Raw genomic sequence first — 22,302 nt, forward strand, 5'->3', positions numbered from 1 at the left:
CCTTATTTCCAAATAAAGTACATTTAGCTTTTTCCTCCCTAATCTTTTACAAAGGCAATGATAGAAAATCTCTCAATGTAGCCCCACGACCGTATATTTCGGTGCATTGGAACACAATGATTGTTGAAATTTGCTGGACACGATTAGATGTAATATTTCTGAAGCGCATGCTTATTTACTGTTGTGTCTCTTGCCCACAACTGAGACACTTCTTTGGCTCAGTTTGTGTGTTGTGGCTGTATTTATTAGTAATGCATGACTGAGAGTTTTAAGAGCATCTGCATGACATTTAGGTTGTTTATTTGAATGTACTAAAATTCTACACTGATGTTAGAAATACACATCGGCCAGTGAATAAAAGGGCTTTTGACATCTGCAATTTGGACGAGAGCTGCCAAAAGACTTGAAACTACTTACATGTCTTATAATTCCACAACACTGAAAATAAAGAAGGTAGTGTACTTGCTTGTTGGCTTTTACTTGTGTTAACAACAGTATAAGCTCTTCAGTTTGTGGGATGATTCCAAAGCCTGGTCACACCTTGGGTTCAATGAGTTAATAGGCCTGTGGGAAAGAGACCAACTCTTTTGAACAGAGCAAGTCTGTCCTGTCTATGACAGCAGCATATAAACAAATCAGGTGTCACTTGATTAAGGCCATTCAGCTGTCACTGAACTGTTGTAAGGTACCTTAGTATTTTGTGTGTGCACTTCCAACTAGTTTCTGCTTTTCTGTCCAAAATTTAAGTACATTTGTTTGTTTAAAAAATGCCTTTTTAATCACAGATAAGAAAATTGTTCCATGTAATGTTATTACATATACTTCAACACTTTATTCAGTCAAGCGTTTCTTTGCTGAAGAGGGCCTGATGAGAATGATTGCCTTTGTGTAAATTTCCATGCTTTAGGCATATTAAGTGAATGTTATTTTTTGTTCTCAGGAAAATTACTATTCTGAAACAACAGAAACCACCGCTCATAGTAATTAATTTAACCTTACAGATGTATATCACCTCCTAAGGGCTGGCTTTTTCAACAATGGTAGAGCAATACTGAAAAGGGTGTCAAGTTTTAAGAGTCAAATGGGATTCATCTAACCATTTGTGTTTTCTTGAAAGGCTACTAAATTCAGAACAGAGATCCATCAGATTTGTTCTGCCAAGACACCCCAGAAGAGGTTCTCCTCCTAATCCATGGAAAATGTCTACTACATTTCCCAATATGTAGAGAATCACTTCAAGTTCAGGGTCTAGGGTTCATCAAATTAAAAGGAGATAAAGAAAATGAAAAGCTTGAGATGAAAAAATGTACTATTTGGCCAAAGCAAATGCGGCCATTGGAAAATGTCTGAATGTCTGCTGGCGCCACCCGGTGAAAATTAGTTGAATAACGTGCCAAGAAGACTGATAGGTGGAACTAATCTGATACAGGAATTCATAGTTAAACATTTGATTTTACGCAATGGTCAGGTCCACATGGGAAAATTGCACAAGGTAACATATACAATACTTTGGACTATCAGCAACTTTATTGAAACAGAGTTTCAGAATTTGGAAAGTTCAGAACAGTAACATTTAGCTGCATTAATATGTACAACCAATAAGGAGATGATTGTCATGTGTTTCAAAAGCACTGTCATAAGAAAGTCAAGCCATATAGTAATATTAAATATCTAGCTGATCCCAAAAGTTTGTTATTGGTCTTTGAATCCAGGCAACCTTATAAAAATACAGGCCACAATGAAAAGATGCCTATCAGAAGAAACAGAACAAATCCTATTCCAGGCACTGTTGATATTTTTAAACATATTTTACATGATCAATTGTTTGACAACACCTTAAAATAAATAGTTTCTCTATAGAATCCATCTTCTTTATCAAGGATCATGTTCCTGCTTTTCTCACTCGGGTGGTTTTTTCTTGGCCTCCACATCTTTCTTGAATGCTTCAATTTTCTTGGCTATGTTGGGCACCTTAAAAGGGAAAAACATTTAATCCACATCTCACCTTGCTGATCCAAAATTCTGCTAACACAAAAGTCTCAAGTTAGATATGTACTACTTGTGTCAAAATGAAACAGTGATAATCTACTGCACCACATCAAATCTCAAAAATAACACTGAAACACCCTGTGAAAGGAAATTCATAAACACGAATTTGATTAATGTAAAGCGATGGACTGTTTTTTTACTTATTGTTAATAAAAGGTGACTCACATCATAGTTTTGGGCGAGGTACATCCCCACGACATTCCCCAGCGTGAATCCCGCCTGGCAGACAGACAACAAGAAGTGTTTTAAGGACGAAACTCTCCTTCAGAAACGTTTCAATCAAAAATACTACAAGGCTTTTACAATAATTTGAAAACTTTAATCCCTATGAGAGCTTGAACTGGCATAGTTGTATGTATGCTAACTTCTTAGCTTGACTGGTACCGCTGTCAACATCCAACATCCTGACACATTTACTCTGCAACAAGTTTAGCTTTTACTCACCAGAAATTGTAACATTGTGGAACAGCGAAGATTTATGGAGAGAAAGTACTTAGTGACAGACTTAATATCAACCAATAATGTTAAAAGTTTGGAGGAGCGATATCTGCCGAGCTGCATGAACTACAACAAGGCTAGCCTGTCATTGATAATGTATGTACGCATGCGCGAGCTGATACGACATGTGACAAATTGGTTATCGCGTTGTTTGAGAAGCAGGTGCATTGTAGTCCTTTGCTCTTCAAGAGCCACTGTTATTCCTCCATTAAGAACTACAACTTCCGGCAGCTTCGAAAAATTCTCGTCCGTCATTGGGTGTTGCGGCAATGGTGCTGTCGGTGGGACATTGAATGACTTTGGCTCCCATCACGAGAAAAAGGGATTTATTTGTTTTATTTAGACACCGTTAGGATGGAGGCACTCATTCCTGTAATAAACAAGCTCCAAGATGTGTTTAACACCGTGGGTGCGGACATTATACAGCTCCCGCAGATAGCGGTGGTCGGAACTCAGGTACAATCTTCCGGTAGTTTGCATACTGACTAAATGTTATGCTAGCTGTAGATAACCTTGTTTTATCGCAACGGTTTCACAAGCAGCATGTCCAGTGTTGGTTTAACAATAGATGTCAGGCGAAATGTTTAATTAAATTTAACAGAAATTGACCAAAATGAAAATATATTGGCCTTTCCAGAGCCAGATAGCGCTTCTCCAAATCCATTTGTACATTAATTTGAGGTTAGCCGGTGCTTTAGCGGAGACTCAATGTCTATTTTCATAAGCTCTTATCACTCCTATTTTAAGAACAATATTCACCCATTACAAAGACAGGTGCCATTAGCTTTTCTTGCTGCAGCAAAAGGTCTGCAGTCCGAAAGGGAATTCGTATCAATTTTCTATCTGAAATTTTTTTGTATATATGAAATTTTTGAATTAAAGGAAGATCATTACAGAATATTTTAAAAGTCTGCCTCGAATACTTTGAAGTTAATTACATGATACTCAGTTGATGATTCTTCACTTTATTATTTTCATTTCATTTTCAGATTTACTCATTTTGAATTTAGTCATACCCTCTATACATACTGCATTTTCTAATTAACATCACAACGTTCAGTGGGGAAAAAAAAAAAACCATATCACAGTTAAATTGTGTTCGATAAATCCCAATGTAACGGTCAGCCCAGCTTATACCTTATCTAACATATGTCTAAATTATATTTTTTGTTTCCAGAGCAGCGGGAAGAGCTCCGTGCTCGAGAGCTTGGTGGGCAGAGACCTGTTGCCCCGAGGAACTGGCATCGTAACCAGGCGGCCTCTTATCCTTCAGCTGGTGCACGTAGACCCCGGAGATGCCAGAAAGAATGATGACTGCAGTAAGTGCTAGCATATCTCTCACCTCAGTGATCCAGACAAAGACCGCCACGTACTTGGGTGGTTGTGTTCACACCCAATGCTTCATAAGCATGAAACCACGCTTGATGTTTCCCCTCAGTATTTGTAGGCTTTAGGACCCTCTTGTGGGAACGGGCCATATAATTTTTCTTTTGGTGTTGAGTAAATTCATATGTAGTCTTTTTTTTTTTCTCTGTCACCTTTCTAATCACTTGCAGATTCCAAGGTGTGTCAAAGCTTCCTAAAGGTGCATTGTTCATATGGAAATAGCCAGAATTAGCTCTGTTGTCTCCCTCCTCATCCACAATCCCACCTGCCACTTTTGCTGCTGTAGCATTTGTCTATGTTAGGCTTGTTTGCGTACCCTGTTGCCCAGAATAGTTGCCTCTTTGATTACTTGCGTTCTCTTGTGTTTCTTGACTTTGACCTGGGATGTTTTCTTGTGATGCATAGGCAGAGAAGGTGAAGAGTGGGGAAAATTTTTACACACCAAAAATAAGGTAAAATACATGACAAAACGTAGCAACTACTCTGGCACTCAGCTCTGTATGCTAATGGATCTTCATTCATTTTCACAGATCTATTCAGATTTTGATGAAATCAGACAAGAAATTGAAGCTGAAACTGAACGAGTGTCAGGGAATAACAAGGTAAGTCTTGAATATTTTATGTTCCAGCAGTTAAAATTTGTGTTGTCACTGGTTTGTTCAGCAAGAGGATCAAGATGTCTGCAGTTAAACATCAAATTTTTCGCCGCAAAACAATATCTGGTTTTTCATTAAAGAACCAGCAATCATAAGGTTTCTAGATCCTCCTGGAAAATAGTTGATTCCTTATTCTGAAATTAGAGGCACGCGGAAATGGAGTTAAAGGTTAAATGGATTAGATTATCTCGTTCTGGCCTGAAGAATTTAAATTAATTATATTGAAGTCAAGTTTCTATCGCATCTCAACATGTATGACATAAGAAAGGTGGAGAATTTATTATCAGCCATATAGATAGATATCAATATATTAACATATGAATAAAGAGAAACAACGGCAAGAATATTGTCATGCCATTTTCATTGTTTTGGTCATACAGAGCAAATCAGAGACATTGACTCAAACATTTACAGGGAATTAACATATTCTAAACACAGTGAGATCAAATTGGTGCAACTAAGTAAACGGCCAATGCTAAGGGAATCTGCTATTTTTTTGTGGCTCTATCTAGGAGAATAAATTACAATTTAATACAGCAGCCCAGTGATGCATTCTTTGTAGCTAAATATTTTCACTGACTGTTTGCGCCAGGGATCAGCAAGGACTTGGAAGCTATTTATCAGTCCTGGGTTCAGAGATGCATTCACAATTTTCTATAAATTCCATTAATTAAAAACCTTTATTCTCTATGCTTGTGGAAGAACTTTCAGATGATTGAGTTCAGTTTGTTGCTGTCATTATGGTTTTGCTCATTTGCTTATCAGTCTTTCCCTGGGTGAATACACGTAAGCCAAATAGCCAAACAAATGCAACACCAAATAGAGATGACCTGGAAATAAGTCAACAGTGAAAGGAAAATGACAAGGGAACTATCAGATAATGAGAAACAAATACATAAAGAGTTGGAACAGTAATTATGTTTTGTAACTTTTCTCGTTATTCAAATCCTGGATGCTGCATTCAGGAGAGACACATATATATTTGTATATATTGTACCTGAAACCATACCTTTGCAATGTTTTGCTGTATACATAATGGAAAAACACACTTTAAATGTGCTCTTCCCCCCCCCATATCTCTCAGTCGTATTGTGTTTTGGCAAATGCTTCTGAAGAAGTAGTGTTTTCCAATCCTCTGCTGTTAAACACACATCGCACGTCTCTTGGTTCTCGTTCCTCTGCAGGGGATCAGCGATGAACCCATTCATCTGAAGATATTTTCTCCTCACGTTGTCAATCTCACACTGGTGGATCTGCCAGGAATCACTAAGGTAACACACATGGGCGTTCCGACTTCTCGAGACAAGGCTTTGATCATCTCACGCCCCGGGGGACATTTATCACATAACGTTTCTTCTGTTTTCATCTATTCATTAAAAACGCTTAAAAGGAAAGAAAACAACACTAAGCTCAGTAGATATGAATGACCACTGCAGTTAATATCACAGCTTTTATTGCTTTTGTGTATGTGATACTTGTAGTCCAAAGGGCATTATTAACTTGGTCTTCAGGCCTGTAAACTGCATGCTCCCAGAACCCGAGTGACTGCTAGGTCTGATTGCAGTTTCATTAGTTCCTCCCCTCTGGATGAACACGTGTTCGTTTGAGGAATTCCCAGCTTTAGTTTGTAAGGAATGAGACTGAGATGTGTTGTGTCTTTTGTTTATTTGGTATCATTCACTCAGGTGCCTGTGGGTGATCAGCCTAAGGACATCGAGATTCAGATAAGAGAGCTAATCCTGAAACACATCTCCAACCCCAACTGTATTATATTGGCTGTCACCGCGGCGAACACAGACATGGCCACTTCAGAAGCGCTTAAAGTGGCACGGGAGGTTGACCCTGATGGTAAAACAAAACTGTTACAATACCTTTTATTGCCCGCATGTATGGATATTGGAGGCTAAACGTGCAGCAAATCAGTAGACAGTAACAGGGCGATGCATTTATGCTTTAAGGAACTAGAATTATCAACAGAGTTTACGTTTAATTTGTGAAAATTGCAACCTAAAATAAGAAGCGGTAAGAAGTGGATTTTTACTTTTGATACAAATGATTGTGACGACCATCAGGGAGGAGGACGTTGGCTGTGGTGACCAAGCTGGACCTGATGGATGCTGGCACTGATGCTATGGATGTGCTGATGGGCCGAGTCATTCCTGTCAAACTGGGACTCATCGGCGTCGTCAACAGGTTTGTCTCCAGTGTATTCCTTTTGTGTGCTGTGCTCTGACTAAATCCATTAGATCTAGGGCAGGTGGATTTTGACGGCTGTTGATGGGAGAGGCTAATACATAGCTGTACTTCCCTTTTTACTGACCTTAGTATGATGTCTGTTAACACCCCTAGGATTTTGGCACAAGGCTGTTGATAAGAAGTAAATTTTGTTTTGCACTATTTTAATGTAATTTCTTTGGTTCTTGTCAGGTGTAGACTAATTCTGAAGTTTTTGCTCCAGCCCTTGAGGACTGTTTGTAGCTGCTTAAAATAACATTAGCATTATATTTTATCTTTTGAGTTTTTTTTTTTTGTTTTTTTTTCTTAATATAGATCAAAAATATAGTTTGGATGTGGACATTAAAATCATGTATCACAACAGAAATTGTGTGTGAATCTGTGTGTGCGGCACCTAGAAATGACAAGCAAGCCTGCCATGTGTGGTGTACATGTAGATGTACATCTCCTGAAGATCACTGCTGTCACCTGACCACAGTTTGAATGACTCAAGGATGTATAAGTGTGTGTGGTGTGTGTGTGTGTGTGTGTGTGTGTGTGTGTGTGTGTGTGTGTGTGTGTGTGTGTGTATATATACACACACACAAATATATATAAGAATTGCCAACATAGTCGTGCCCTGTATAAACTGACTTTGTCTTTTACATTCCTCCTCTGCCTGTCTTTGTGTGTACACTTTGATTATCTTATTTTCAGCTTCTCATCTCGCGATTCATATTATCAAATGAATCATGTAAAAATGGGGTTTCCTTTTAAATGCATGTATTTTATTGTATTAATTACCATCACCTAACATCACTACTGCATGGTGTTTTGACGTCAGGAGCCAGTTGGACATCAACAATAAGAAGTCTGTGGCTGATGCAATTCGTGATGAACATGCTTTCCTGCAGAAGAAATATCCATCTCTGGCCAATAGAAATGGAACAAAGTACCTGGCCAGAACACTTAACAGGTACTTGCGCTTTTAAAATACATTCTTGAAAAAAGTGGATCATCCTTTCTGAAAATGTTCCTACTTGAAGCAGAGAATGCCTTGTATTCAGCTGACCTCAGGCACCAGATGGACATTTGCCATTACATCAAAGTATCAGAGTAGTTTTCTTACACGGTAGGTGTTCAGGTGAAAACCTTAACAACCAAGAAAGAAGTGCTGATTTAATCATAATGGAGGATGTACTAACTGTGCCAATCTCAATTTTTTGTGCAAGGTAATAGGTATGATTATATATCCAGTATTGTTGGATATTTATATAACTATGACATTAAAAGCCAAATATTTTTTTATATTATCTTATTTTGTATCATTTCTTAATATAACCTATCTAGTCAATTTATCAAAAAAAAACCATTAAAAATTCTCCTAAGTTAAAAAGCAATTACCTGAGAAGTTTCATACTTTGAACAAACCCCAGCATGAACTGATGCCAAAAATTTGTATTTAAATTACTCCCAAGGAGGTATGCAGTAATCTCTTTGATTTCTGATGTGCATGGGAAATTTTTTAACATAAGCGACGACATCTTGCATATATCACATTTTAAAGGGTCATTTAAATCAATACGTTCGTTGTCAGAATCGGAACAGACGTGTAGCTCGACCAAAGTCAGAATACGGCTTCACATATCTGAATGAACACAGAACTCTCCGCCTGTTGCTCTCATAATGTCAGGCTACTGATGCATCACATCCGGGACTGTCTGCCTGAGCTGAAGACACGGATCAACGTCCTGGCAGCCCAGTACCAGTCCCTGCTCAGCAGCTATGGCGAGCCAGTCGAAGACCAAAGCGCCACGCTGCTCCAGCTCATCACTAAGTTTGCAACGGAGTACTGCAACACCATCGAGGGCACAGCCAAATACATAGAGACAGCGGAATTGTGAGTCCTGGCCCCGCCACACGGTGATGCTCTTGGTCCAGCGCTGTGAAACTTGGCAAAACAGCTGCATTGGTTTCATCATTTAATATGATAGAGCTTGTAAGTTAAGGCACGCACAGCCTCTGTGAAGGGAAAGCTGACAGGAGAGTGTGCCACAGGGCTCACATCACAGCTAATATCCCCCTACTGTTATACTTCAGGTGCGGGGGAGCCAGAATTTGTTACATATTCCACGAGACTTTTGGCAGAACATTGGAGTCTGTGGATCCTCTGGGGGGACTCAGCACCATAGATATCCTAACAGCCATCAGGAACGCAACAGTGAGTGCTGGTGCCCTTATTCTCTTATTAATGTGACGCCAGTGGGGCCGTGGCTGTTTCTCTCCATCAAGTTATGCTGTAAGATCATCCATTTCATCTGCCACGTTGACTTCTCGCTGACCTGCGCTTCTCTATCCGCGCCAGGGCCCTCGGCCATCTCTGTTTGTGCCCGAGGTCTCCTTCGAGCTGTTGGTGAAGAAGCAGGTGAAGCGCCTGGAGGAACCCAGTTTGCGTTGCGTTGAGCTGGTCCACGAGGAGATGCAGCGGATCATCCAGCACTGCAGCAACTACAGCACACAGGTAAACGGCTTAGCTCACACCTCCCATCTCCCCCCCTCCCACTTACAGGCATTCATTTTTGAAATCTTCTGACGCGCAGGAGCTACAGAGATTCCCGAAGCTCCACGAGGCCATTGTGGAAGTAGTCACCTCCCTCCTGAGGAAAAGGCTGCCCATCACCAATGAGATGGTGTGGTCACGTTCATCTTTTCTCACCTTCATTTTTTTCATTTCATGAATTCTTATCATGGGCGTCATGGCAACATTGTGACAAAAGTTGTCCTCACCTTCTTTTTGTCAGGTCCACAACCTGGTTGCAATAGAGCTGGCCTACATAAACACAAAGCATCCAGACTTTGCAGACGCCTGTGGAGTCATGAATAATAATATAGAGGTGTGTAGCCTTACAAGCCCTGATATTCTTATCTTTCCCTGAATTGATAAAGAAAACTTGTAAACTGCATAACTTGTGTTTCGGATTGAGAGTATATACCTGTAGGTAGGCTGATCATACCTATTAACTGGTTAGTGATGATGGATATGTAGATAGCACTTTGTCAATGCTCGAAGATTCTTCTCAGGACCATTTTCAAAAGATGTACAGGATGGAATAATTGGCAAATTAAGATAATGGGATTCCAAAGGCAACGCGGAAAGGGTGGGCGGGACGCTGCGCAGGGTTCGAGCTGTGACGACAGGGGGAGCGTCCATCTGGGAAAAAGGAGCAGCTCAAGTTGGGTCACCCCAGCTCCGGCGTTCAGTCCTAATTATTTGGAAAGGGTCAGTGGCTGCGAACCCAAGGCGACGGGCAGGGGTACACACGCGGACCAGGATAAGCTGGGGGCAGGTTGTTGAGTCTTAAAAGTTGGTCGGTAATGTTTTGTGTTGAATCCAGGAGCCAGCAAAGTTCACGGAAAATGAGGGTTATGTAGAGGTAAGCGTGTTGGCAGCACAATTTTGGACAAAGTGAAGGTTCCAGGAAGGAGGAGGAGGAGGAGGTGGGGGGGTTGTTTTGTGGAACAATATAAGATACCGTTTCAGTTAGCCTGCAGTGATGTGGAGAAAGCAAGAATGAATGTGTCAGCAAGGGACAGGGGTCGTTGCTCAGGTTAAAATGGCTGTTTTGGTAATGGGGCTTAGATTTGGGAAGAAAGAAAGGACAAAGTCTGTAATAAGATGATGAGATATCTCTGACCATGTGAACGGTTAAATTTGCTACGCTTTTCAAAAAGGTTTTTGTGCATCCAGTTTTGGAATTGCGAGGGGTCAGATGAAGGGCTGCAGTGAAGTTTTTTGGCAGAAATGAATGCTGTCTGCTATTAAAGTGGAGGCAGAGAAACCTTTCCAAATGATAGGATAAAGTGTCAAATTCTGAACCCCCCCCCCCCCGAGTGACTGAGGGAGCAGAGGATTAGCAGGTGTCGATTGAGATGAGCTGATGTCCGTCGAAGCGATGTGACTTTGAATCGGGGCGATATCTGTGAGGACTGGCGGTGGACACCTGCATCAGAGGCGGCGCCAGGGGGTCAAGCAGGACGAGGATGGAGAGGAAACTGACCCGGCGGAGAGGAGAATGAGGTTTTTGGACCTTTAGCAGAGCGTCCGCTGCCAGAAAACGGAGACAGTTTACACAGGTCCTTGAACGCTCGGCCGGGTTTGAACCGGGAGGCAACAGCTTGTTCAGAGATTTTAGAGAATTCGAGTGAAGCTCACAAAATCTATTAAATTCCATAAAGAAAATATAATACGTCATATCATTTGGTTTCATTCATATGAAAAATTAATTATGTTGAAATGTAATTTTTTTCATACACATATATGATACTAATTTTGTTACATTTATTATGCGAACATAATTTAATCAACAGAAATGAAACAGGTCCATATTTGTTTTATTTCTGTTGATAAAATATATTTTTTTACATATCTAGAAAATATAGTTGTTGTTTTTTTTTTGTTTGTTTTGTTTTTGTGATTCAACCGTCCACTTGTAGTTTGTGCCGAAAAGCCAAAAAGTACAGCTTGACAGGTATTTGTTTGAGTTCCGCGAAAAGTATTGGACACACTTCTGTCAGGATTTTGCTTTTGCCCGGAGCCTCAACCGCATGTGTTGCTGTGCTGTCACAGGAGCAGAGGAGGAACCGGATGCGGGAGCTGCCCACCGCTGTGCCCCGGGACAAGGTAAAGGAAAGCCGCTCGTCTCCCTTTAATAAGTCCCCGTCAGGAACGACTCGATCGGTTTTCCGAGCGCTGCGGGACAAGGATCGGGAGATGCGGACGCCTCGGATACTTTCCTTTGAGGAATTCCATCCCACATCTCAGATACTCTCCTCCCCCCTCTAATGACTCTCAACTGCGATCCTCCCCACCCCTCTCCATCTTTCCACCTTCTCAGTGCTTTTTTTTTTTTTTTTTTTTTGTTTCTCCCTCTCCCTCCCTCCCCCTCGCTCCCCGATCCCACTCTCATTTTCCCACTAGTCTGTCGGCAAAGGCCAGGCTGCGGTCGCTGGCGAGCTCACCGTCCCTGGAGCCGACATGGACGGTGCCAAGGTGGGCACGTAGGCAGCCGGGCTGGCTTGACGCCCAGCCGGCTGCGGCGCTGGTGCCGGAGCATGGAGTGATGGATGGATGGATGGATGCGTGGATGGAAGGGTAGATGGAACAGCATGGGCTGCTGGCATGCTGTCCGATCTTTGTCTGCTAAGGCCGTGCGCTCTCATTGGTTGCCCCCCTCCCCGGACTCGCACTAACAACTGTTGTGTTCCCCGCAGTCTGTTGTCTCACCTGTGCCCGAATCTCAAATCTACTTCCTTTTTCTGTTTCACAACCCCATCTCTTTTTGCCCTTTTGTTTCATTGCCGCTAAAGGACTGGCTATGATTAAAGTTTGAGCCCACCTCTCCAGTATATTTCAGAAGTCTCCCGCAGTGCTCATCATCCCGTCCCTCCAGTCTGTACTTGAAGACTGGCTAAGAATCTACCTCGTTTCTCTGACAGCAGCGAGAAAAGTTTCCCGCAGTTGGAAAATGTATTTTTTTAATTTACTTTGTTGTTTTCTTTTCTTTCTTTGAAATTATGGCGCACAATCTTACCATCTATTTCTTGACAAGTATCAAAGGACGGTACTTCATTATGCAAATCCCCCCCCCTAATTATGTCTATGATTTTTCCAATCGGATCTGTTTTGAAAAATGATCCCCAGAAATGATTTCATTAAATTGGGTTTTTTCTGGCACAGGAATATCTATACCTAATGCCTGGCTTACATTTTACCCCCCGCTGGCCTCCCAAACACTGGACTCTGAAAATGTATTGCACTATTTTGCACTTTGCACAATTGCTATTTTTGCTGTATTATATAGTACATACTGACTTTTTTATGTCTTTAAATCCACCTTATTTTCTCACCTGCTATCATCACGCTGCTATCGTATGGTATTATTTCCTGACTGGCTTTTGCACTGAACTAGTACAGAAACCTCTGCTGCCACTCATCTAAATTACATACCCTTATCCTTTTCGGTTTTTATGCTGTTGAATCTCCAGCATCCTTTCACCTCAATACCAGTAGATTGTACTTTATACATCATAGTTTGTTCATAGGGCACTTAATTGTTAATATACACTTTATTATTATTATTTTGTTAATTTCATGTCACCGTGGGAACGTGAGAAAAGTCTTCTGAATTTCTCTATGGATGCAGAGAAATTGGCAGTAAGGTTGACGTTGACGTCTAAAGACCAAGGATTCTAAACAGACTTGTGTAAAACTACCAACTCACACCAGTATCATAAGACTATTTTTTAGACTCTTGGCTGAATTGGCTGAGACAGAGATTTTACAAAGACTGAAAAGATTTTGAAAAGATCACTTTTCCTCCTCCACTCGATACGTTATGGAGTTTACATTGTGCAAGCTTGGCTGTCCTGCCCACGCCTCCACCACTCACTCCTCTTTCTGGACGCTCCATACTCATCAGGATGTCCTTCGCCATTTCTGTTCATCCATAATGCCAAAAAACACAGTATCTACCGCCAATACCGCTCTGCTGATTGTTTTTCTACCAGGTTTCCTCTTTCGGATTTTTGTTGGAGCTCATCTATTGGTTGTTGATTCAGTCTTCACGGTGACGTAACAGAAAGACTTGCAATAATATCAAATATTTGATATTGTCATAAGCCCCAAAGACTAAGACCACCAGATCACACTTAATGACTGAGATGACGGGTGCGAGTTGCGACTTCCCTAAGACTCCTTTACGCAGCTTATGATTTCTTTTCAACTTCCAGTTTAATACCGCGACTGGGAAATAGTAAGGTGTAAGCCCGGCATTAAAAAAACGTTCCAGAGAAATGATTTAATCAAATCACATGTTTCTGTCATAGGAATTTCTTAGTGAATATGATGATATGTAAAGGGGTCTTTTGAATCGTGTAATATGATTAGATATTTACAATTTTTTTTAACCATATCTAATGCCCCAATGTCCAAATGTAACATCTAAATGTTACTGTCTGCTCTGCTATCTGTATTCCTGCCTGTTTGACTGCAGTTGTGCATACGACCCCCCCTTCCTCCTCTCCCTGCCTGGGTGCTGCGATAAAGGCCTCATGACTCCTCATTTGCTGTATTGTGATTTTCTTTTTCCTTTTTTTTTTTTTTTTTTTGTACATGTCTCCAGGCCCCCGCCGCAGGGCCGCAGGGCGACCAGGACGGCACCGGGAATTGGAGGGGGATGCTGAAGAAAGGCGAAGAAGCCCCCGGCTCAGGCCCCGGCAGCCCGCTGAAAGGAGCCGTTAACCTCCTCGATGTGGTACGTCGGCTTTGTGCTGCCGTTGAAACGCATTTTCTCATCGAGGAAAAAACCAGACCGTTCTCCATTCTCCCTTCCAGCCGGTGCCCGTCGCCAGGAAGCTGTCGTCACGTGAGCAGCGAGACTGTGAGGTCATCGAACGCCTCATCAAGTCCTATTTCCTCATCGTGCGCAAGAACATCCAGGACAGGTAATGACGACGGGTTATCTTTTACCAATAAACATCCTCTTAAACACGTCAGAATGCTCAAATCTTTATGCAACACGCTTTCACACCTGGCTGAAAACATTATCCACCTATTTGAGTCTTCCGCGCTTAACAGCGTCTAGTTGTTTTCCTTTCTTTTCTAAATAATTCTAGATAATCGTCATTTGTTATTGCATTTTTAATTTGTGAAGTAAAGAAGACAATTTTCATAGGACTTCTAAGGGGATTCTGAGAGATTTGCTTGAAGGTTTTTTTTTGTTTTTTTTCAATGTCTGAGAAAACAAGTCATTGAGTGATGTCATCCAGATCTCTAGGAAAAGGTAGTTAGCGGAAAACAATCACCAGCCGCAGGCTTGTTTGTGACACAGTTCAGAACGCAATAGACTCAGCCTGCTGACTTCGCATCACATCTGATGCATGAAAACGGGTCCGTCCCGAGGCTTTTATCGACTTTCAACCGGGTAAAAGGGAAAGGTGAAGTAAGGCCGATCCGTGTGACATTGCCCCGAGCTTCCGCTGAAAGGAGCTTCCTAAAGGTGGCCGATTTTCCCTCTCAAACCTCTGACCAGCGCTCTGCCTAAAGCCAACACACCGGACCTCAGACCTGCTGTCGCGAAGTCAGCTGCGATTGTAATGCGACTTCATTCGATCGTCTTTTTCACCCCGCAGCAGCCGTTGTGTTGCGGCTTTGTCGGGCTGCCGGTCCCTCCGGAGCTCATTAGAGTTAAAGACCAGGCATTTAACTGCAAATTTCCACTTAAATTGCTCGATATTTGGACCGGCGCCGCTACCTGCAGGGTTAAGCCCGGACCCTTCTGGCCGGGTGAAGAGGGGCACGGTCACCAGGCAACCCCCGCCCGCCGCGCGCTCAACCATCTGCTCTCCCTCTGTCCGCCGCAGTGTGCCCAAGGCGGTGATGCACTTCCTGGTCAACCACGTGAAGGACAGTCTCCAGAGCGAGCTGGTTGGTCAGCTCTATAAGTCAGGGCTCCTCAACGACCTGCTGACCGAGTCGGAGGACATGGCCCAGCGGCGCAAGGAGGCTGCAGACATGCTGCAGGTAGGCGAGGGCAGTCACTCGTCGGTCGGTTTCGGTCAATGCATTATTTCACCCTTTTTAAAAGGTAATCCTGCTCATTGTGTCATTTTTAGTAGCTGAGGAATTGCCAATATGATGATTAGCTTTCATTTAATAGCGAACTAATTACTACTAGCTTTGAAAATAACAATGATTTACCAATTTTGGGTCATGTGATGAATTTCTAAATCAAGTAAAATGTAAGAAGGGTAAGAAATATATTTAAACCATCATGATTATAAAATATATGAACCCAGATTTTTTTTTTTTTTTTTTTTCGCAAGTCCTATTGGAAATCTTTTTGTTGTTGTTGTTTCGGGGGGTAATTATTTAAGCGTTTTAAATCCACCGCACTGATTCACTTCAGTAATCAGAAAAGCAGAGAAATAGTGTGCTGAAGAAGAAGAAAATGAGAAAACATATAAAACAAGTAGGTATTGTCCTAAAGACGGCACGCAGTCGCCTTCAGAGGAGAAAAGGGATTACAATTAGTTGCAATGCGATGTCTCTGGCACATTTTTGGACCTTGAAATTCTGAAGCACTCCGCACTAGTTATCCTCAACAGCTTTAGTAAGGGACTTGTTAACTACAAGTTAGTCACCGCTTATTACTGGCTTATCTATCGTCGATCAACGTAGGCCCTTTGTAAGCCGCCAAGTGATCAGCAGTTCCAGATATCTAATTCCCCTTATCAGACTCATCGGGGCTTGTTTTATTTTGTGATCCCAGGCGTTGCAGAAAGCCAGCCAAGTGATCGCTGAAATCAGGGAAACCCATCTGTGGTAAGAAATTGAGCTGCTCGTCTCGCCCCCCCAAGGACCCGGCGCTTCACACACTCACGTCCAGTCGAGGATCTTCTGGATTGCCCACCATGAGAATGCACAACTATGATCCCTGCATAGATGTAGGTGTCATACTAGCTTCTAGTGAATCAGTACATATGCTTTGTGTTGTATATATTAAGAAGGAACTGCCTCTTTGTATGACGTTAGGTGTAAGGTTTTGGAAAAATGTGGCACTGGGACGAATCGTTTTCACAGCCGACGGCGAGTGACTTCTCATATCTGACAGAATGTGGTGAACCAAAAATGGAAATGGACTCAAGAATGAGGTGGAAATGAAGGTTTTAAAGGCCTTACCCTGCAAATGTTTTGGCTCTAGGTTATATAATATGAAAAATGTTTTTTCCCTCCTCTTCCTTTTCCTCCTCCACGTTCATTCAGGAATAGCTGTTGTGTCAGAAATGGAGGGAGCTTATGGCTTAGCAACACGGCCCGGGCTGGAACACTGGATTTAAATAGATAAGCCGATGTGCGGCTTGTCCTGTGTACAAACACCACGCATTCATGTTTGCACTCCTCGACTCTGTATAGAAAGTCCAGACTCTGTAAGGCCAAATCTTTATTTATTAATGTTATTTAAAGTGTGCGTGCGTGGTCACTGTCATGAGCACTGTCGAAAACTCGCTGCTGTCGATTATTTCATTGTGTTTACATGTTCCAGCCTGTGTGTGAAATTATGGTGCACTGTGTTCTCTGTTTCCAAGACAGAATAAAGAGGAATTTAATTAGCAACCACTTGATTTGCATTCATCTGTCCAAGCCTGGTGTCCTTGAACTTTTCAAGCAACTCTTTCCCCTGTGATTCAAAAGGCCGTTCCGTGCTCAGTTTTGAGTAATTTGATTTTTCAGATGTTTTTGGACGATCTTTTGGAAACTTGATTTTTTTTTTTGTTTTGTTTTTTTGGGAGGATTTTTTTTCTATTGTATTTTTCTTATAATCCTTAGGGGATTGCTTCATTATAACTTCATAAGTCACTCTGGCATGTAAGATAGGTTTTGAAACAGGGAACACCTGCTGGGAACAAGCTCTTCTTCACATTTTCACATTTTCTTTTGGAGGATGAGGAGAGGCTGCAGTCGGCGTCCATCCGTACAGCAACAAGAGAAGGAGTTTCAATCTGTGCTCCCATCCTTCTCCTTTGAAATTACCAACTGCCAGCTTGTGAAAACCTGAGAGCCTCTCCTCTTTTTCCGTTCTTCATCCTTCCAGGTTCTTTGGAAAAGCATTTTAACTACAACGTACTGGAATTTCATCTTTTCTCTTCACAATTGATTGTTTTACAGAACCAAGAGTTGGCTTTCTTCAATGAGACACTTTGTTTTGTTTTCTATTTTTCCTCCCTGTGGTGGCCAACTTTGATCATCCTGTCGCATCGCAAATGTTGGACCACAAACTATTTTTTCCCTCTTTTGATTTACTTTTCTCCTCGCCAAGACCTCAGAGCAGAGCTTTCTTGCCAGGGGCCACTAACCAGTTTTCACACCAACAGTAAAGCCAACCTGCGTGTACATTGCTTTTAGGTTCTTCAAAGTCGCCATAGGAGTTTCTGTGTATCTTGCGATTTTCTCAGATCTTGCAATGTTGAGTTTGCAAGCGCAGACTGATGTTATGGCAGTGGACCACACTTTTCACAAAAAACATGTTTATTATGTATGTAAATTCATATGTAGTCAAGATTCTTAGGATGGGCTACTTTTTTGAACCACTTTTTCTTCATTTTCTGTAAATTAATTCAAATATTGCTCCTTTTTTCCTGATGCTTTCATGTAAAATATAATGTGCAGTGTTCCGAGAGAATGGAAATGAAAATATTAGAATGATTTTGAGCCTTACCCACATTTATAACAACACTGCTATTATTTTGAACACAACTGTGCATATTATACATATATAAATACATACATGTATTCTAACACATATATATATATATACATACACATATTGACAAACATACATATAAATATACATATGAACATATTTATACATTCACAAATATACATATGTATATACACACACAGACATACATTTATATACACATATGAATGTAAACATATATATATACATGAACATATTTACATATGCATATTTAGACATTTATACAAATAAATATAGTCATACATATATATATATAAACATATATACACATATATTTATATAGACAAACACATATATGTGTATACATACATAAAGACACATACACACAAATATACATATATATACAAAAACACACAAATATATATACACATATATATATATACATGTATAAACAAATATTTATATAGAGGCACACATACAGACAAACATATGCATGTTAATACATGTTTATAGATGTTTTTACACACATACATATGCAGATTAATACATATATAAATGTATATATATATATAAACACACACATATAGATATTCATACATATATCTATTTGTTCACAGACATATATATATACAAACACATTAAGCTATACATACATCTATACACATGTATGTATACATACACACATATATAAATACATTTATATATATATATACATAAACCCACATATATAAAAATATTTACACACAAATATGAACATACATATATACAAATATATACATAGACACATATATAAATACACATACATACGTACAAAGATATACATATGTGTGTATATGTATATTTGTATTAATGTATGTGTGGATGTATTTATGTTGATGTGTATACATATATATATATATATATATATATGTGTGTATTTAAATACATATATGTGCATGTGTATATGGAGGTATATATGTATACATGTATGTTTGTTCATATACATTTTTATATAAATTTGTGTATTTATGTGTGCGTGTATATTTATATATGTTTACATTATTCATGTGTTTATATGTATATGTATAAATATGTGTATGCATATATATGTATAGATATGTGTATGCATGTATGTATGTTTGTATCTATTTATGAATGAAAAACATATATGTGTATTTGTTTATATACATATATACACATACCTATATATTTATATATATATAAATATATATAAATACACACATATACACATACATATATATTCACATACATATATAAAAATCCATTCATATAATTTTTAACCATATACAAATATCTATATATTTGCATGTGTACATATGTATAGATATATAAAAGTATGTATATATATATACATGTTTATTAACATATTTGTATATATATGTGTATACATATATATGTGTGTATGTATATGTGCATACATATATTGCGTACTGTATGTATGCAAATAAAAATGTTTATATGTATATCTATGTATGTATACATATGTATATGTGTGCATTTATAGATGTGTGTATTTACTCGTGAGTTTTGTATATATGTATGTATTTATTTTTCGATATGTATGTATATAGGTATCTATGTATATATGTGTCTAAGTAGATATATACATACATATATGTATTAATGTGTGTATATATGCATCTTTACATACATCCGCATACACAGATATATTTAAACACATATACATATACATAGGTTTATATGTTCATGTCATAGGTGTATGTATATGTGTGCATAAATATGTATGTATATATGTGTCCATATATACACGCATATATCAATTTATGTACAGACTTATATATATGTATATATATTTGTTCACATATTTATGAATACACGAATGAATGTTTTTGTTTTTATGAATAAATATATGAATATATATATACATACATACATATATTTTTGTATATGTATGTATGTATTTATTTGTGTGTATATGCGTATGTGTCTATGTATATATTTGTATACACATAAATGTATACATACAAGTTTGTATTTATATTTGTAAATATCTCTCTCTATATATATATGTATATAGTCATGTATATATGTATACATACGTTTATATGTTCATATTCATAGATGTATGTATATGTGTGTATAAATATGTATGTATGTTTGTATGTATAGAAAACTGTATGTATATATGTGTACGTATGTGTTTTTATTTATATGTGTATTTATATGTGTATTTTTTGTGTATATATATATAGATATGTTCATTCATATATAGATGTACATATGTACATACACATACGTTTATTTATTCATATTTATACATACATATATTAATACCTACACATTTGTCTAGACATATGTATATCTATGTCTATTTATACGAATCTTCATTTATATATTTGTGTATATATATGTATGTTTATATATATTTCTATATGTATATATAAGTGTGTACATGTATACATATATATGTATATATATATGTTTGTTTACATGTTCATGTTTATACATGTAGGCATATGTGTGTATAAAAATGTATGTATATATTTCTATATATACATTTATACATGTTTGTATCTATAGATTTACATACATATATATATATTAATATATACATATAAATGCAATTTTATAAAGATATACACATGTTCATGTTGATGTGTTTGTATATTTATGTTTATACATAAATATTATTTATGTGTACATATATGTTTGTGTATATGTATGTATATATATCCAAATGTGTATATGTATTTATGCATAGACACGTGTTTGGATGAATATGCATAAATATATATGTTAAAGAACATATATATGTTTACACAGGTGTATACAAGTTTGTTTATTTATTTGTGAATATATATATGTATATATATGTGTATATAATAATATCTGAATTTGTATGTGTGTGTGTATATGTATGTATATATGTGTATAGATAACTATGGTTATATATGTGTAAGAATATATATATGTGTGTTTATTTATACGTGTATGCATATGTACATTCATATAAATTTAAATATATTCACATACATACACACATACATATGTATGTATATGTATACATACATACCTACACATATATCTATACATGTATATTTATGCATATATATATATTTATACACTCACAAACTAATGTGTATGTATATATTTGTGTATATATGTTTATATATATTTATATATATATAAAAGTATACATATGTATACACATGTATGTATATATTGTAAGCAAGTTTGTATAAATAAATTTATATATATGTTTATATATGTGTGTCTGTGTTTCTTCATGTTTATATGGTTTGTTTATGCATATATAAATATGTATGAACATACGTTTAGACATGTATGTATCTATAGATTTATATACACATATATACATACATATGTACATGCAAAGATACACTTTAATATATACACACATATATATATACAAATATATATACACATACATATGTGTATGTATGTGTTCATATATTCATTTACATATGTTTGAATATACATGTGGACATGTTTTTATATATGTATGTATATATATCAATATATGTATGTACAAATTTGTGTATATATACCTGTATGTATATGTCTAGGTATAGAGATGAGTATATACATATATTCATACATATAAATGCCTATAAACAAGTTAGTATATATAAATCTATATATATGCGTGTATATATTCACATTAATATATGTACCCATGTGTGTATATATATGTATGTCTATATATGTGCATATATACACGTTTTTATGTATGTACATATATATGTATATATATATATATATATACATGTCTTTGTATTTATGTGTATGTATACATGTATATTCATATGTATCTACATATATACATACCTACAAATTTGCCTATAAATGTATATATATGTATACATGTTTATGTATATTTAGATATAACTACCATAAATGCATAACCATATATGTATGTTCATGTTATATAATTTGTGTATGTCCATGTATGTTTATAAATACATGTGTATGCATACATATATATATTATGTACATACATATATATATAAAAAATGTGTAGGTATGTATATATGTAGATGCATGTACATATATTTAAATATATATGAATCTACATATACACATGTATACATGTTTGTGTATTTATTTACATATATATGAACATGTGTATCTATACGTTTATATATATATACACACACACATATTATATGTTTTGCTTAATTCATAACAGTATGAGCACATGTGTCAATTAGGTCATTTAAAGAGATGCCACTCCCAAGAATTGGACCCTAAACCATTCC

General features: G+C 37.9%; 2 protein-coding genes across 3 annotated transcripts; one reads left to right on the forward strand and one right to left on the reverse strand.

The window, feature by feature from the left end:
* Window positions 1-1,508: 1,508 nt before the first annotated feature.
* stmp1 (short transmembrane mitochondrial protein 1) lies at window positions 1,509-2,629 on the reverse strand. Its single transcript, XM_086147057.1, has 3 exons — window positions 2,494-2,629; window positions 2,215-2,268; window positions 1,509-1,971 (listed from the first exon to the last, which is right to left on the reverse strand). The coding sequence occupies exons 1-3, from the start codon at window positions 2,608-2,610 to the stop codon at window positions 1,900-1,902; spliced, it is 243 nt and encodes an 80-aa protein (XP_086003183.1). The 5' UTR covers window positions 2,611-2,629; the 3' UTR covers window positions 1,509-1,899.
* A 163-nt stretch (window positions 2,630-2,792) lies between these two features.
* Window positions 2,793-16,977, forward strand: LOC147234230 (dynamin-1-like protein). 2 transcript variants are annotated; one of them, XM_086147058.1, is made up of 19 exons: window positions 2,794-3,003; window positions 3,725-3,866; window positions 4,339-4,385; window positions 4,464-4,535; window positions 5,774-5,860; window positions 6,275-6,437; window positions 6,662-6,782; window positions 7,648-7,779; window positions 8,497-8,703; window positions 8,904-9,024; window positions 9,169-9,324; window positions 9,404-9,493; window positions 9,605-9,697; window positions 11,431-11,484; window positions 11,782-11,853; window positions 13,985-14,116; window positions 14,197-14,306; window positions 15,225-15,384; window positions 16,133-16,977. In XM_086147058.1, the coding sequence occupies exons 1-19, from the start codon at window positions 2,902-2,904 to the stop codon at window positions 16,187-16,189; spliced, it is 2,118 nt and encodes a 705-aa protein (XP_086003184.1). In that variant the 5' UTR covers window positions 2,794-2,901; the 3' UTR covers window positions 16,190-16,977. The 2 variants fall into 2 exon arrangements, with proteins under 2 accessions (XP_086003185.1, XP_086003184.1); XM_086147059.1 differs by lacking the exon at window positions 11,782-11,853 and having other exon boundaries at window positions 2,793-3,003.
* The last annotated feature ends 5,325 nt before the right edge of the window (window positions 16,978-22,302 follow it).

The sequence above is a fragment of the Fistularia commersonii genome, chromosome 5, assembly GCF_037954325.1.
Source record: "Fistularia commersonii isolate RoL2024-O1a breed Wild chromosome 5, RoL_Fcom_v1.0, whole genome shotgun sequence".
Taxonomy (NCBI): Eukaryota; Metazoa; Chordata; class Actinopteri; order Syngnathiformes; family Fistulariidae; genus Fistularia; species Fistularia commersonii.